This window comes from Pinus tabuliformis, chromosome 5_1 (genome assembly GCF_031772625.1).
Source record: "Pinus tabuliformis cultivar Carrire ecotype Pingquan chromosome 5_1, CPIR1, whole genome shotgun sequence".
Lineage (NCBI taxonomy): Eukaryota > Viridiplantae > Streptophyta > Pinopsida > Pinales > Pinaceae > Pinus > Pinus tabuliformis.
This window is the reverse complement of record NC_142305.1, coordinates 327,715,270-327,730,775: the sequence shown is the minus strand read 5'-3', so window position 1 is coordinate 327,730,775 and position 15,506 is coordinate 327,715,270. Positions and strand designations below refer to the sequence as shown.

At 36.6% G+C, this 15,506-nt stretch overlaps 2 protein-coding genes across 2 annotated transcripts; one reads left to right on the top strand and one right to left on the bottom strand.

Moving 5' to 3' along the window:
• Window positions 1-532: 532 nt before the first annotated feature.
• LOC149164704 (malate dehydrogenase, mitochondrial-like) lies at window positions 533-14,993 on the bottom strand. The gene is made up of 6 exons (XM_089430969.1): window positions 14,655-14,993; window positions 3,562-3,735; window positions 2,556-2,724; window positions 2,133-2,194; window positions 1,850-1,977; window positions 533-672 (listed from the first exon to the last, which is right to left on the bottom strand). Exons 1-6 carry the CDS (start codon window positions 14,922-14,924, stop codon window positions 663-665), a joined length of 813 nt encoding a protein of 270 aa, XP_089287095.1. The 5' UTR covers window positions 14,925-14,993; the 3' UTR covers window positions 533-662.
• Window positions 5,555-6,877, top strand: LOC149164705 (uncharacterized). The gene is made up of 2 exons (XM_089432158.1): window positions 5,555-6,103; window positions 6,230-6,877. Exons 1-2 carry the CDS (start codon window positions 5,669-5,671, stop codon window positions 6,860-6,862), a joined length of 1,068 nt encoding a protein of 355 aa, XP_089288284.1. The 5' UTR covers window positions 5,555-5,668; the 3' UTR covers window positions 6,863-6,877.
• Window positions 14,994-15,506: the final 513 nt, after the last annotated feature.

Sequence of the window (15,506 nt, the reverse complement as noted above, 5' to 3'; positions counted from 1 at the left end):
CATCCATGGTTACATCCGCATTTGACTTCTTATATAGAGTATATTTTTCTTTACATATATGACCCCCTTTATAGATTCATAGTGAAATATATGATAGTTTCTAAATATCATTAAAGCAGATATCACAATTCAAAATCATTTGTAAAGAAATTTAAGAGAAATTGACAACATCCATCCAAAAAAATAACAATGTGTCATTAACAATTTTCAAAACATGTATAAAATAGCAACATAATACTAATAAAATTAGTATTATTTTTAATCAAAACAACTAAAATTCAAATATGATTAACAAATCAAAATATTTCATGAATATTGTTACGATAAATTAACAACATACATAAATCAAACTCATCGTATGATTACAAAATCAAAATGTCTCATTGATATAGGGTAAATTCACAACACCCATCTAAACATAACAATGTCATTCTACACAATAATTTCTTCATAAAAAACAATGCATGTGCATGCCTAGCTACCACCACCAAGATCATCCTCATGATCATCTTGACCATCCTCATTACTCTGATCCACATCATCACCAACACCGCAACTATCATCATCATCTCCTCCTTCACCACCATCATCCTCATCCTCATCCTCATCATCTCCTGATATATGTTGAACATAATTTGGATCATCGTCTTGGCAATCATTACCTATAGCATTCTGACAAAAAAAATCAATATTACATGTTAGTATTAATTACATAACACAACGCATGTTTTTGTTATACAATGTTAACCATAAAATGAGGTAAGATATAATATCTAATAGTACTAAAAAATAAAATGAAAATATGGTTTAAAAGTATATTGGAAATCCAACTAAGATTACATACCATAGAGTCCATCCAAACAACAAATTCAACCCATCTCTTTTGCTGCAGCACCCCCTTTTCCAAATGATTTGGAGGTCTTCAGGGTAAAAATATATATCCCATGGTTTATATTTGGCCTTAAAAAACAGTAGAAAAAAAAAATTGAGAACACAGGAGCAAGATGAAAAAGGAATTGCATGTCTAAACATTTTGAAGTCTCAAAAAGCATTCATCAACATAGAGAAGACTACAACACTACTCTTCACTTCCAAGTTTTCAACTAATGGATTTAACTGACCAGCGATGTTTTTTGCATGAACATGCTCAAATGCTCAAGATGAGGTAATGAATGGATGTTATGCGCCTATCTGTGAATTGCAACCACAGGCATACATGTAAGTGCAAATTTGTAAATCTCATACCCAGATTTACCCATCATCAAGCACACAACTTTTGTGGGATCCATTTGACATATATTATGTTTAAGAAGGAATAACATCCTTGAAGAGACTCATGGCTTTTCTTAGGGAAGGATCTTTGCATGCAGAATCTAGATTAACTCTGAACATTTCAATCAAACTAAGGTAAATGAAAGGCAACAATCCATCGATCAAACCTCACAGGTTAAAAGCACCCGCTGAGTTTCACACAAATGAGAAAGCCTAAGGGAAAAGATTTGAGACATGCATGTTACATGATTTCATGTAGGATAAGTACCTAAGCTTAAGGCAAAAGATTTGAGACATGCAAATGTATGAAGTACAAGATTCAGATAAAGAGAAAGAAGCTCCTTCATGCCATATTCTCATTGACAGTGAATCTCAGATTAGGTACTTATCAAGCATGAAATCATGTTGCATGCCAAGCATGAAATCATGAAGCACACACCATGATAAGATTATCTGACTCCAACTACTGCATCAAGATGAAAAATTCAGCACTCTAGACAGTCACATAAGAATAAAAAAACATTCAAAAGATATGAATGCATATTAGCCACTATAGAGGACCAAAACATAAACTTACGCCATAGACAGTGTGGCTAAACCTTTCCCTGCTTTTGCTTCAACAACTTCAGTTCCTCCATCCTGTGTGCGCTTTGTCAAGGCTTTAATGTCCTCCTCAGACAATACAGAGTTTGGCTTTGGTGTTGCCTAAAAAAAATTATCAAAACAAAAAAGTGTATGTTCCCTTTTTAACTGTATTGAAGGGTAGGTAATTTGATCTCATTTTATCTTTGATAAATTAATCTTCTAATATCCAAGAGTAAAGAACAAACTCAAGATGAGGATCCAACAAAGTCATATACATGTGAAAAAAGTGGAAGAATTGTAACACCCGCATGTCCACCTACAACAGGAACATCAACTTCTGCAGACAACATAGGATGACATCAACAACAAACATAAAACTGAGAATTGTATCTAATGTTAAAAAAAGCATGATGTTGGTAAGATCCTGCAGCATATCATGTATTGGGTCTAGCCCAGATGGTTGTGTGCAAAGACTGTTATCCTTCCCACCCGGGTTCAATTCCCTCAAGTGACATCTTGAGCTGACTATATTTTTGATGGCCTTGAGCCCTATGATACCATCCTTGAAATGAGGAGAAGTGCCTGGCATGTTTGCCCAGGATGCATATTTCATGATTAAATTATAAAAAATAAAAATATTTTACAGAATACTAAATATTTGAGAGTAGCTAAGCATAACAAGCCAGAATTTTAAATACCTTCAACAGGAACTCCTGCTTTTGAAGCATAGAACGTCTTTGCGCGGACAACATCAAGAGTAGTAACACCAAAGAGTTTCTTTTCATTATAGGTCCCTGCCTTCTTAAAAACCTCAGCAGCTATTGGTACAGTAGAATTTACAAGATTGCTGATCATATTTACAATTGCCTGCCATGGATATCAAGTCCTCAGCAATGCCATAAAAACCAATTCTAGATGATTTCTTGAATCCAAATATACCATTCCTGATAGAAGGAAAACATTATCCAGTACACTCTCCCCCCTCTCCATATCTCTATCTATATAATATGTAACAATATACTATACATACTGTACACACACACCAGTACATGAACAAAACAAATAATTGTGAAACATACTTCTTTATCTATTAACTTGCCACACTAATGGTAGTACATACTGATTGTATGTAATATATAATGTTATAGAGGATACCTCGTGATCAAGTGGATTTGTGCACAGTTAAATAGAAGACCAAGGATATTTTTTATATTGATATTCATATGCCAATTTTCTCAAAAGTCCAAAAGCTAAGTTACTAACTACAAGAGGAGAAACAAGAATAACAGGGCTTTAACAGTGGCTGCAAACTTGCATTGGACTACACAGCTAATTACTCTTAAGTTCATTTCAATTAGTATTTCCTTCTTATGGGCAAAAGTTAGCTGCAATTTGTCTAAATAAAGAGTCAATAATGAGTCAATCACCTATTCGTTTGACTCAAAGAAGTCTTCAAGCTTCGTTAACCTCTCCAGTAGAATTGATTATATACAAGAACAGTATGTAAATCTAGATCAACAACTTGCTTAAAGATTCTTGCAAATATGTATTTGTATATATTGCCATCTCTATAGATCTCAAACATACAAAGCCTTCGACAAAGCAACTTACAATGAACGTCATGCTTATTCCTATGAAATAGTCAATAAGAAAATCGCATGAAAACAAAAACTTCAAAGAAGATCATAAATCATGACAACTTACCTCTGGGCAGTATTTTGCAATTGCAGAGCAAAGAGATTTAACAATCCCTGCATTGATGTTGAAGAGATCATCACGGGTCATGCCAGGTTTTCGAGGCACACCAGCAGGAATGATCACAACATCTGCATTCTCCAATGCCGTGCCAAGTTGTTCCTCTCCCATATATCCTGCAACCTGCACCCAGGTCACACTGCTGTGAATTACTGACAAGGTCGTGACACGAGCATGATAAAATCAATATGGCAGTACCAAATTAAATGATAAATATGTAGACCAAAAAATAAGAAAAGAAATTATTATCGCAAAGTTCCAAAAGAAGTAAAACTTGTTATCCTTGTTCCATGACCCAAGCAATGGTATGTCCTCCTCATAGTGAACAAGAATAGGATTATTTGTAATTGTAAATATAAGAAGTATTTTTCAAATTTAAAAAAAAGAGAGATCATCCGTAATCTCTCCAATTGCCCTTCTAGAAAGATCATTTTGGACAGATCCTCGACATCAATAGTAGCATGTAATTCTCTGATAATCATTCTATTGGAAGAAAACAAACTCTTAGAATAGGCAAGGGTTCTCTACTCTGTCCATGTCCTTTGATCAGTATCCCAAAAACCATGCCACAGAAAAACACCCTTCTTGTTGAGTTCCCTTGGCTAAAATCTTGTGAGTTCTAATGCATTGTTATTGCATTCTCCAAAATCTAAATAGGATGGAAGGTGAGATCTGATCCCCTCCTATTGCCAATAAAGTCCCAGTAAATACACTTAGTCATGGGCTTCCAGGCTTCCCAAAGTTCAAACACTCTTGAGGACAAGAAATTCCTATATTCTGAAGTATTGAGGAGCACAAATGATTCCACATAGTGAAAAGTGACCCTAAATTTTGCTGATATGACTGCATTACATAGTCTCTGTGGATGAGTTAAGCTTTCCAAATGGGGCTCTCCAACAAGACTCCTTACTACCCACATTGTTGCCAGAATCTTCGATATCAATAAGCCCTTGTCAACCTTCTAGCTTTGGCATGATGCGGAGATGCGAAGAGAGACCCCATTATCTTCCATACTTAGCCTATAAGAATGCTCTTAAAATCTTCTCCAGCTTCAGAAATTGAGATTGGATTGGAAACCAGCAAGAAGCATAATACATGTGACCATCTTGCAGAATCTTGGAAGTGATGGTGAGCTTTCCAACAAAAGGAAGGTCCTTGTAATGCTAATGTAGAAGCTTAAGCTGCAACTTCCTCATGCACCATTCCCAAAATGAAAGCAGGAAAAGATGAATTCAATGGAAGAAATCAACTGGGCAATTGAAAAAATAATCAGAATGATGACCATAATGATAAAGCCCAGTTAATTTCAGACCCAGCAGAGGAGAATCCATTTCTGGTGCAAGAATTAGTTCCAGCTGTTGTCACATTGTCTACTTCCTAGTACCTGCATTCTTAGCGTCAATAGGTATTCAGACAGTTGCAACACCAGTTTTTCTCTGATTTTTCCACAAAACCCAGTTAGTATTATGGTTTGCTTGACACCCACAATTTCCATAATTTCCACATCTGTTGGAACTGTCTCATCAGCCATGACTACATCTGATCTCTCAGAGGACTAATTATTTTTAACTATTCACAATCATGGGCTTTTTTGTTCTGAAGACGATGAGTTGAGTTCAGCAGTAAGTGGTGATAGCGTGCTTGGACCCAGACTGCAGCCCCTTTGGTCAGGGAAGTTGATGTCTCGATAATGTGACAGCAAGGTGAACTCTTACCTATCTTTCTACCCTTACAGGCCAAAACAGAGGGCCTTTTATTTGAGGAACAGTATGTTTGATATTTTTATGTAATTTTTAGCTTTCTCTACAATCTGCTTAATAACCTCTTATTTTATTTCATATCAGATCCTGTGGGCGGTTGCCTCTATGGAAAACAAAATGGTTGCACAGTAAATCAGAAAGTCACTGAGGTAGACAATAAACTAAGGAGTGGGGATCAATTTCCAAATATCTCTTTTGAGTCTAAGAGTAATCCAGACAAATATGCTGCGGAGAAAGAGCTATATCTTGGTTCCCTCTGTGAAGTAAGGGACTCATCAAATCCATGGCAGTTTTGGATGATCATGTTGAAGAATGGGAACTTTGATACTAAATCTGAATTGTGTCCAGAGAATGGTAGAAAAGTCAGTCCGATCATTACAAGTAGGACCTTTCCGTGTTTTGGGAAAGGCTGCATGAATCAGCCGCTTGTGTATCACAACTGGACAAAGCCTCAAGAAAATGCAATTTATTCCTGTGATTCACAATCACCCAGTTTAAGGGGAAGCTTCTATGGCACTTATGATCTGAATGCAAGTCTAGGAGCTGACATTGATAATATTTCTTATTTTTCTGTTGTTTGGGAGAAGCAAGCTAGCACAGGCAGATGGATATTTTCCCATAAATTGAAAACGTCCAAGAAATATCCTTGGTTGATGCTGTATTTGCGTGCTGATGCCACCGAAGGATTTTCTGGGGGATATCATTACGACACTCGTGGGATGATGTTGAAGGTCTTTCCTGAGTCCTTATTTGTCTTACTGTTTAGCTTTCCTGAGTCCTTATTTGTCTTACTGTTTAGTATTTAGGAAAATGCATTCAGCATACTTCATATGCTCACTTCAATATTTTTCGTTTAGTTGCCAGAGTCACCAAATTTCAAGGTAAGATTGACACTCAATGTTATACGCGGAGGTGGTTCAAATAGCCAGTTTTATTTGATTGATATCGGTAGCTGCTGGAAGAATGATGGACAGCCATGTGATGGTGAGGTTGAAACAGATGTTACTAGATACAATGAGATGATCATAAATCCTGAGGTGACGAGCTGGTGTAGACCTGATAACCTTGCTGTCTGTCCACCTTATCACATCAATTCCAATGGTAGCAAAGTCTACAGAAATGATACAACTCATTTTCCATACTCTGCTTATCATTTGTACTGTGCACCGGGCAATGCAAAATATCTTGAGGCACCTTTTGATCTTTGTGATCCATATAGTAATCCTCAGGCACAAGAACTGGTGCAATTATTACCACATCCAGAATGGGCTATTCATGGTTATCCAGCTCATAAGGGAGAAGGGTGGATTGAAGATCCTAGAACATGGGAACTAGATGTTGGGGCACTGTCAAGTCGTTTATACTTTTATCAAGTAAGTTTTGCATTTTATATATCAATCTGTTGCATTTGCTTTAGTAATAGAATTCCATTACCTTTCATGATTGATTTAGGGCTCTTCCAACATACCAATATCTATCTGTCAGTTTAGTCACAAACTTACAAATTTGATTTCTGTATCTCTGATTTTTGTTGGGTTTTGAATTCCTTAGCAGTGTTATCAGTAACTTATGTATAAATAAGCCATCCTTCAAGTAACTCATAGGTCAATTCAATCTGCAGGACAAGTTGTTAATGAATTTTAGTTAGGAAACACTTACATAAATATTGCTGTAATGTATAGTGTGAATAAGGACCACTTTGTTGATTCTTTAGTGATTTCATTGGCACTAAATGGTTATGTAGTTTATCCTTTTTAGTAGTTTGTGGCATACTACTCACAAGAGCTTGCCTAAATGAATTCAGAGAAGGCCAAGGCATGATTTGGATAGGCAACATTTGAACCAATGATCCCACCTATTATGTGGTCCTTTGATTTATCATTTGGCCAAGGAAAGTAATACTGTTACAAGCACACAGCAGAAGTGAGGAATTTAGAGAGGTGACTCTCTTAAATTCATTGTGAGTGCACTAACATATTTTTATAGTAAAAAGTTAGTACAAAATTGTTCCAGAGACTGGAGACGAAGATGGAATTATTAACTATATCTTGGTATGAGTATGACCTAACATATCTGATAAACTAACATGTCAAAATTAGATTTTCTCGTGAGAAGCAATAAAAATAACTTAGTGCTAAAAATGGTGCTGAAAATAGACAAAATGTAATTTTATTGCTCATTATTTCCTTCCTGCTTAGAGAAATTTGTTCCCAATTACTTCAAAAAATAATAAAACTATTTCTCAAAGGACAAGCTCCCTTTCCAACCAAGTATCTAATGGTCTGCTTGCTTTTAGTTGTTGCTGTCTTGCTATAGACCAACGCATCTTTCAGGAGGTGAAAATTTGGTCTGCTTGAACTGGGGGTTTGAACTTTGTGTCATGCTCGTATGTCTTCTAATGATAAATTACTGGATGTCCTCCTGGCTTAAGCATAACACCTATTGCCAAAGACTGCTCTATGCCAAGAAGTTCAAGTACTGGTGTAGAACAAAGTGTGTCATGGATCCATTCAAAGGCTCGTGGAATGTTAGGCTCGTTGCTTTGTGTGTCATTCTTCTTGACAGTATAAATAGAAAAATGTTCTACTTGGATGCATTTTTGTTGCATACTTCTGCATTGTTTGATGAAAATCTAAATTTGTGCACCTTATTCTTCTTGTGCAATTTAAATTTTGTGGTAGCTGTTGTATATAGCCTTGTGATCCGATTGGTATGTCATGCCAAGGATCAAGTCATGGTGGTATATGCATAACTCATTGCATTCTGCAGTTTAGTTTAGCACATTCTATTCTGCAGTGTTAATAACAGTCTCAATATCAAAAGTAACCTAAGTCACTGGATTCGTCCTAAACCCCCTACGAATCCCGAATCCAGTGAATCCGACACGATTCGGTCCGGATTCGTGTCCAAATAATATGACACGTCGAATCCGAGGTCGTGTCACGATTTTCAAAAGCGTGTCGCGATTTTGGGACACGTGTCCTGTTTCTAGGACTCGCTAAGCTCAGTGCGGGAATGAAAAGGGCGTGTTTGCTCATTAATATTTTCATTTGGCAAGTGATTTGTGCTGTTGGCAAGTGATTTGTTCTGTTGCAGCAAGGAGTAGAGCATTTTGGCAGCTTCATGATCAAGTCTAGGACCTAGTATTGATATGCTATCCATGGTAATGTTAAATTCTTAAATTCATCCTTCTACTTAAATTTTTAACATTACCATGAAATGACTCAGGATGTTTGAGAGTGGTTCCGGCCTCATTGGATTTCATATGGAGAAAGTAGAATTTTAGATTTCATTCAAAATCCAGCAAACTTATCAGTTTTTCAGGATTTTAGGATTGGGGGATTGCAATGTTTCCATTGAATTTTGTCATGTATTAGGGTATGGAACTCATATTTAATCAAGAGCACCAAACCAAGAGCTTCTGAATATGTCGCTCCCGCTCCCGTTTTCGCTCCCGCTCCCCGCTTTCGCTCTCGCTCCCTAGTAACACTGTTCCTGATGATATGGGTCTGGACACCACTGTTGAGTTGGCATTGGCCAACATGGATCTCAATGATCCAGTGCTAGAGCCTGTTAGATTTGATGACTTAGAGGGGTTAACCTCCATGCCAGCAGATGTAGAGGCGACTATGGATATAGGGGAGGAGGAGGATGCAGAGGAGAGCAGTGGGGACCATGATGATGGGGACAGTGACGCTGATTCTGATGCTGATTGATGCCTTGAGGCTTGTATACCTGTAGTTGTTTTATATTTTATATTTCTATTTGCCATTGGCATTGCACCAACACTACCTATGTAACACTTTTTGATTTGATGACTTAATGAGAAAACTACAGTGGTCAGTGTGTTTATCTTACTATCTTGTAGTTGTAAGTTGTCTTTCAGTTATGAATTATGAATCATGATTTAAATTTTTAATAGATTTATCATTTATGTGACAAGCACCACTGACATTTATTTGAATTTTGTATGTACTATGCATGCTAATAGCTATAGATGAAGATCTATGTTTGAAATCAATAAATTTGTATCATTAATTAAAATTTGTGTAAGAAATATGATAATATTTAATTTTTAATATATATGTATATTTTTTAAATATATATATATATATATATATATTAATATAATAATATATAAAATAATATATAACGTGTCTTGTTCTGGGGGGTCAGCGTGTCCGAATCTGACACCACGAATCTCGAATCCTACGTGTCCCGAATCCCCGTGTCAGGTGACTTAGAAAATAACATATCACTTACAATCAACAAAATAGGTTCACTGCTAGTGTTAAGCCTTGTATATGGCCCATGTAACCCTAAAACCACTTATGAAGCCCTAGATATTGAGTGATTGCATTTCTATTGCTATATTGTTATCTATGCTAAAACCTAGCATAGTCCCATTTTATTACAATTGTACCCTTTGTCTTGTATATATACACTAAGGAGACATAGTCTTAGGATCATCAAATCTTGTCTTGTACATCGTATTCATTGTAAAAGGAGGTTTCCTTCTTGAACATGATTGTAATTATTGGTTTTTATAATTTTAAAGGCGCAAGGTTCATAACATTTAGTAGTAGAGCTTATGATCCTAGGGTTATCCTACTTCAAATGGGTCATCTTGGCACTTTTGCTATAATTTTTTTTGGAAGGTTTCAGATGGTTAATAATGAAGAATATTGAGGAGAAATCTTGGGTAATATTTGGTTCAAATTTCAGATCTTAGTTCACTATATTTTCGGAGATATGCTCTAAGGAAATCAGTTTCAAACTGACATAGCGTGCTCCATCTATTCCATACTTACCACTGCCCATCTTAAATTATGAGCCCCTATTCCACCTCCCTTCTTCGGGTCAACTGACCATTGGTTCATTCACATTGGGATTTGGCCACCACATTTCCTCATGCCTTGGGTAGGGCCTGGAATGCACATTTGGAGGTTGATGTAGCTAAAAGAAAAGAAAAGATAATATGATGGCCACAAGAAAAACAAAGGAAAAATCAAAATGCAAAAGATGGCTGGGACTTACAAGTTATCACGCGGGCAAAACATTGAACCTCAGGCCGACTCCTTTGATCTTCTAAAAATAGATCCCAATACTTGAGTGCTGGCTAGAAATGCTCTTTCTCATGCCTATTTATAGTGCATTTGGGGTCTAGGGTAGGGCCGATTTGTCCACTAGTTGGGCCAACTTGTGCAACTAGTGGAATGAATTTTCAAAAACTCCTTTCTCTTCAATTGTGAGGAGTTAGAAGGCGTGCCATATATCGTTGGAAAGGTATCAGAACAAGTTTTCCAATCATATATTCTATGCTCCCATTTGAGCCAGGTAATTGGAGTGAAAATGCCTTCAGAGAGAGTGTATCCAAATGGGGCCTGCTTGGACAGCCTTTGACATCAATAACAACCATTTTCAACATGATCTTGATGCACACCTGAGAGTTGCCAGGCAGTTCATAACTGAGCCTTACCAGATATCTTTTACTGTTCACAATTAGTGTTTGAACTTAAAAGAAACTTTAGAACATTGTTATTCTAGTTTTTTTGGCATTTTTTTTCATTTTTCTATTTAAAATTGTGATTTTGTTCCATACAAATCATAAATCAGTATGCAATGTTCATCTATCTTATATGGTGGTATGCAATATGAAATAATAAAATTTGAAATCATATATGGAATTTAATCTTGTTTTTATGTATTATTCTGATTTATTGTGTCATTTTATAGTTAAAATGCAAGTCTTTTTCCAATTTCTGGAAACAGTTTCCTAGTGTTTATTCTGATTGTTTAATTTTATAGTTAAAATTTAAATCTTTTTCCAATATCCGGAAACAGTTTCCAAGTCTTTTCTGAGTTTCTCGCCATTCCCTGTTGCGCTACCCCTGTTGTTTCCTAGTTAAGTTTCTCAGAGTTCCTCTTCTGAAAAGTCTTTTCCTACTGTTTCCTGTTTCTGTTTTCAAAAACTTGTGTAACATGGTTAAAATAGAAAATGTATTTAAGAGCTCATCAGTGGATTTAGCAGCCTTAGTTATTTTCTGGGAAACTAAGAAAACAATAATCAATTTGATTTATAGTCAATTTACAGCTGATTGCTGTCTTTGGGTTTTGAACTTTGACCAGTTTGTGACTGTAAGGGAAACATTAAAATTACAAATTTGAAAGCTATTTCATCTGAAATGGATTATATGGCTTCTGATACATCTCCTGTTTGGAGATCTTGTGATGATGTTTTGTTGGTTGGACAACCTCAATGGTTTTGTTGGTTAGAATATTCCAAGTGTCAGACAAACAATGTTGCCTGGATATAATTTGTGAAGGCTAAAATTTATACAATTGCTATGAAGCTACCCTACCAAAAGCAACTCATATATTTCTCATTTAATGTGTTTGAGCTCATTATAGATGTTATTGAAAAATGAAGCTCTGGCAGAGGCAAACTTACCATGATTTCATTATTTGCTACTGTTAACTGAGAGCTAGACTTTCAATATTAATTTGTTCACTTCCATTGCATCCAAGAGAAGTAAGTTGCACTGTGCAATATGGATGAAATATCTTACCCTTCATATTGTGATTAAGGTAAATTTATGATTGCCATCACATGATAGGGTTCTTAGGTTGACATATGGAGATGCCAATGGACTTGAGTTATACACCTTCAAGTTTGATTGGAGATGATGCATTTTGGTCGAGCACATTATGAGTGCTCATGCCTCATCATGGTGTTGAATGGATATTATACATTGGTTTATACATGATGGTTCTAGTCCCCAAGGGTTGGAAAGGTATGTGAAGTAGCTGTTGTGGTGAATTGTCTTGGTACTTGGTTCTCTCTTCATTGTTGTATTTAATACTTCAGTGGATAGTTCTGATATGCTTTTTGATACTATAATGTTTTACTTAGCCCTTTATCGTGTTATAACTTTGACTTATAACAGAGTTTACTAGAAAATACCATTTCCAATAGTCATGATGCAAACCCTTATACCGACCATGGGCACAAATGTGGTGGGAAGACTATTTTAAGGAGACCATCCACCTTTTGTACTTTCATCATAGTGAAGGCATATATATATATATATATATGCAAAAAGCACACTTAAAATCATATTAATAAAGTGGCCACCCCCTCATTACCTAGCCCAACCACTAAGTTAAGTTACGCTATGGCCCAAAAGTCGAAATGATGTCATTATTAGTTTTCTAAATTATTTTGGAGGGGCTGTTGTCCGCTATTGTCATAACCACGGTGTATCAATTGTGCCCCTTTTGACTTGGGAGACATGCATTAGAGTTTGTTTTATATGCCTTAGTTTTAATTTTGTATTCTATAGTAAAATCCACCTTTTGGCTTCTACCGAGGAGATAGAGCACCAAAAGCAATGATTATGCTCGTAGGAGATTGAAGACCTATACCAACCCACGTTTCAATCAGGGTATAATCTTGTCCAATCCAGGTATACGACATTTCAATCAGGGTATAGTCTTATCCAATCCATGTATAAAAGTGATGCTGTGATAAATAATTAGCATCTCACAAGCGACTTTAGGGAGTTTATTCAACCTTAGTTTAATTTACGCTGCGAAGACTATTTTGATTTAATCTACTCATGGATAAAGAGGCAAATCTAAACGACCCCAAAAAGGTTGGATATAGAGGCAAATCCAATATGCAGAGGGTCATCAATTCAATCCTCACAAAATAACAAATTGACAATGCAATGAGACTATTCTAACTTCTAAGTAGTCATTAGGCCAAGTATGACTTAGATCCATCAGATCAAAAAGTCCTATTAAGCAGAGGCATATGATCCAGCCGTGGATTCTGCTAAAAATATAGATGCACTTTTCATCAAAAAAATATGAACTACCTCGTCCATTGGGCTGTGGTTTAGTGGCAAGTTGTAGGGTGCTTGTCATGAGGATGACCCAGGTTCAAAACCCAGGAGGCATATTCCCATGATAATGCGGCTGCCCATGTCATTCCAAAATATGAAGTCGGGTTAACGTGATAAACACCAGTTCAATGATAATGCAGAGGTGTTGTTAATGATGACCCCTGTGCTATTGAGGTTTGCACAGATGAGCCCATCTGCAAGTCATGCGTGACTTTGATGAATAGATGCAATTAAGGTGTTTCACCCACGCCAGTCAAAATGCCTTGACCAAACAAAAACAATAATAGTGAGCCCAACCTCAATTTCAACCTTCTCCTATCAATAGCAAATACTACTACTGCTAATAATAATAATAAGCACAGCCCAAATTTCAATCTAGCCATAAATGTCAGGCAGATTGTAGTCAAGTAGTTAAATCATAGCACTTTCAGTGCCCTCTTAGAAGTATGTTGCGGCATTATCTCACCATCGAAGTTAACTACCATATTGAGATTCAACAGACAAGATCAGGAGCAAATCCTGCATGAAATTGGTGGAATAGAGATTCTATGTTTGTAGCATCTACAATGAGGGCAAAACCCACTATGTTAACAGAAAGACATTTGCCAACAAGAAAACAATCAAAAATAATAATAATGTAGCCCTCAATATCTGCCTCTTTTGAAATGGCCCAAAGAATGTCAGGTATAGTCAAATCCAATATTCACGGTGTACATTACAATCGTTTTAGAATGACAATGCGATGGGCGTTGCTTCAAAGGATTGTTGGGCCAAATGTCACCTAGATCCATAAAATTAAAAACCCTAATCGAGTAGGTGCACATGATGCAGCCATGGATTTCCACGAAATAAATATCTAGGTGCTTTTTTTCATCAATCAAAATATGCACAAACACATTTACAAACTGACCATGAAAGTGAATTGAGTTGACCATTAACGTGAATTGGGTTGTGTTTAAGAAATTAAATCATTGCGCTTTCAGGGCTCAAACCCACGTTCAAAAGCCCCGGAAGGCATATTTCCTGCAAAAATGTGGCCAAAAGAATAAATTCCACATTCAAAGAATCCCAGAGACCTTGACAGGTTATAGCAGTGGAGTCTAAGCCTGGTATAAGGCCTGGTTCCTTTAAAAAAATAGGCGCTTACCAAAATAAATAAATTATCTGACCATGGGCAATATCAGAAACGTAAAATCAAAGAACTAATAACAGGTAAAACACTAACGAAATGTAGATCCTACCAAGTGGGTCGTCGTACGATCGATCCCAATGGAGATCCCTTGAAACTAAAATCAAAACATCTCTATCGTTCGCAGAGAGAACAAATCCAGCATACAGAGAACGAAAAAAACGCGGTAGGAAAAGAGGAACCCACCTCAGCACGGCTGTTGATGTGGCCGACATCTGCAGCCACACCTGGAGTGCCAGCGATATCATAGAGCGCCAACTTTGACACCAGAGGATTGAGTTTCATCAGAAGAGCCAATGGCTGCCCGATACCCCCAGCAGCTCCCAACACAACAACCTTGCGTGGTGGACTTCCACCACTCGAATAAAACCTTCTCGGCATAACATTAGTTTTGAAAGAAGAAGATGATGCATTCTTCAGTGCAGATCCCACCAATCGTCGCATTGCAGAACTCATTTTTGCCGTTGGTAACACTGAAAGAATGCAAGCTGAAGGCAGATGAAGAAGAAGGGGGAGATTCCAGAGCTTAAAGGCCGAATCAATGGAGATGTGTGGATACGACTTTGTTAAAAGGGATTTTAAAGCCTCACGGTACTATGCAGGGCTTTGGTTTAATCTATTTTATTGCAAAATTCTTAGTTATTGACAATCAAACAGCTCGTGATAGAAATCCCTCTTTTGGGGGGACGAGGTTCGGGAATGGAACATCATGTGATCGAAATTTTCAGTTGGTCAAATGTTAATTAAGTTATTATAAAATAGAGATATTTTTTATTTTATTTTTTTAAATAAATTTAATAATATTAGGAGATTTTTATCAAACTCTGGTTAGGGGTCAGACTAGTTTACAATGTATTTAAACATTGCAAATCTCGGTGTGTTTAAAAGGAAAGTGTTTTTTTTTTCAGGGATGTTAGTTATTTATGGAATATGTCATATTGTGGATATTTTGATTGATATTGGACCATTTTAGTTGTTTGTTATGTATGTCGAATAGTCCAATCCCAAGGAATCCTCGAAAGTGGTGAACCTTTGCAG

Excerpts from the sequence above, each read along its gene's own strand:
- LOC149164705 (XM_089432158.1), top strand. The coding sequence starts at position 5,669 with ATGATCATGTTGAAGAATGGGAACTTTGATACTAAATCTGAATTGTGT. Across the intron at positions 6,104-6,229 it reads CTCGTGGGATGATGTTGAAG|TTGCCAGAGTCACCAAATTT; the intron begins GTCTTTCCTGAG and ends TTTTTCGTTTAG.
- LOC149164704 (XM_089430969.1), bottom strand. The coding sequence starts at position 14,924 with ATGAGTTCTGCAATGCGACGATTGGTGGGATCTGCACTGAAGAATGCA. Across the intron at positions 3,736-14,654 it reads ACATCAACAGCCGTGCTGAG|GTTGCAGGATATATGGGAGA; the intron begins GTGGGTTCCTCT and ends ACCTGGGTGCAG. Across the intron at positions 1,978-2,132 it reads TTCTTCCACTTTTTTCACAT|GCAACACCAAAGCCAAACTC; the intron begins GTATATGACTTT and ends AATTTTTTTTAG.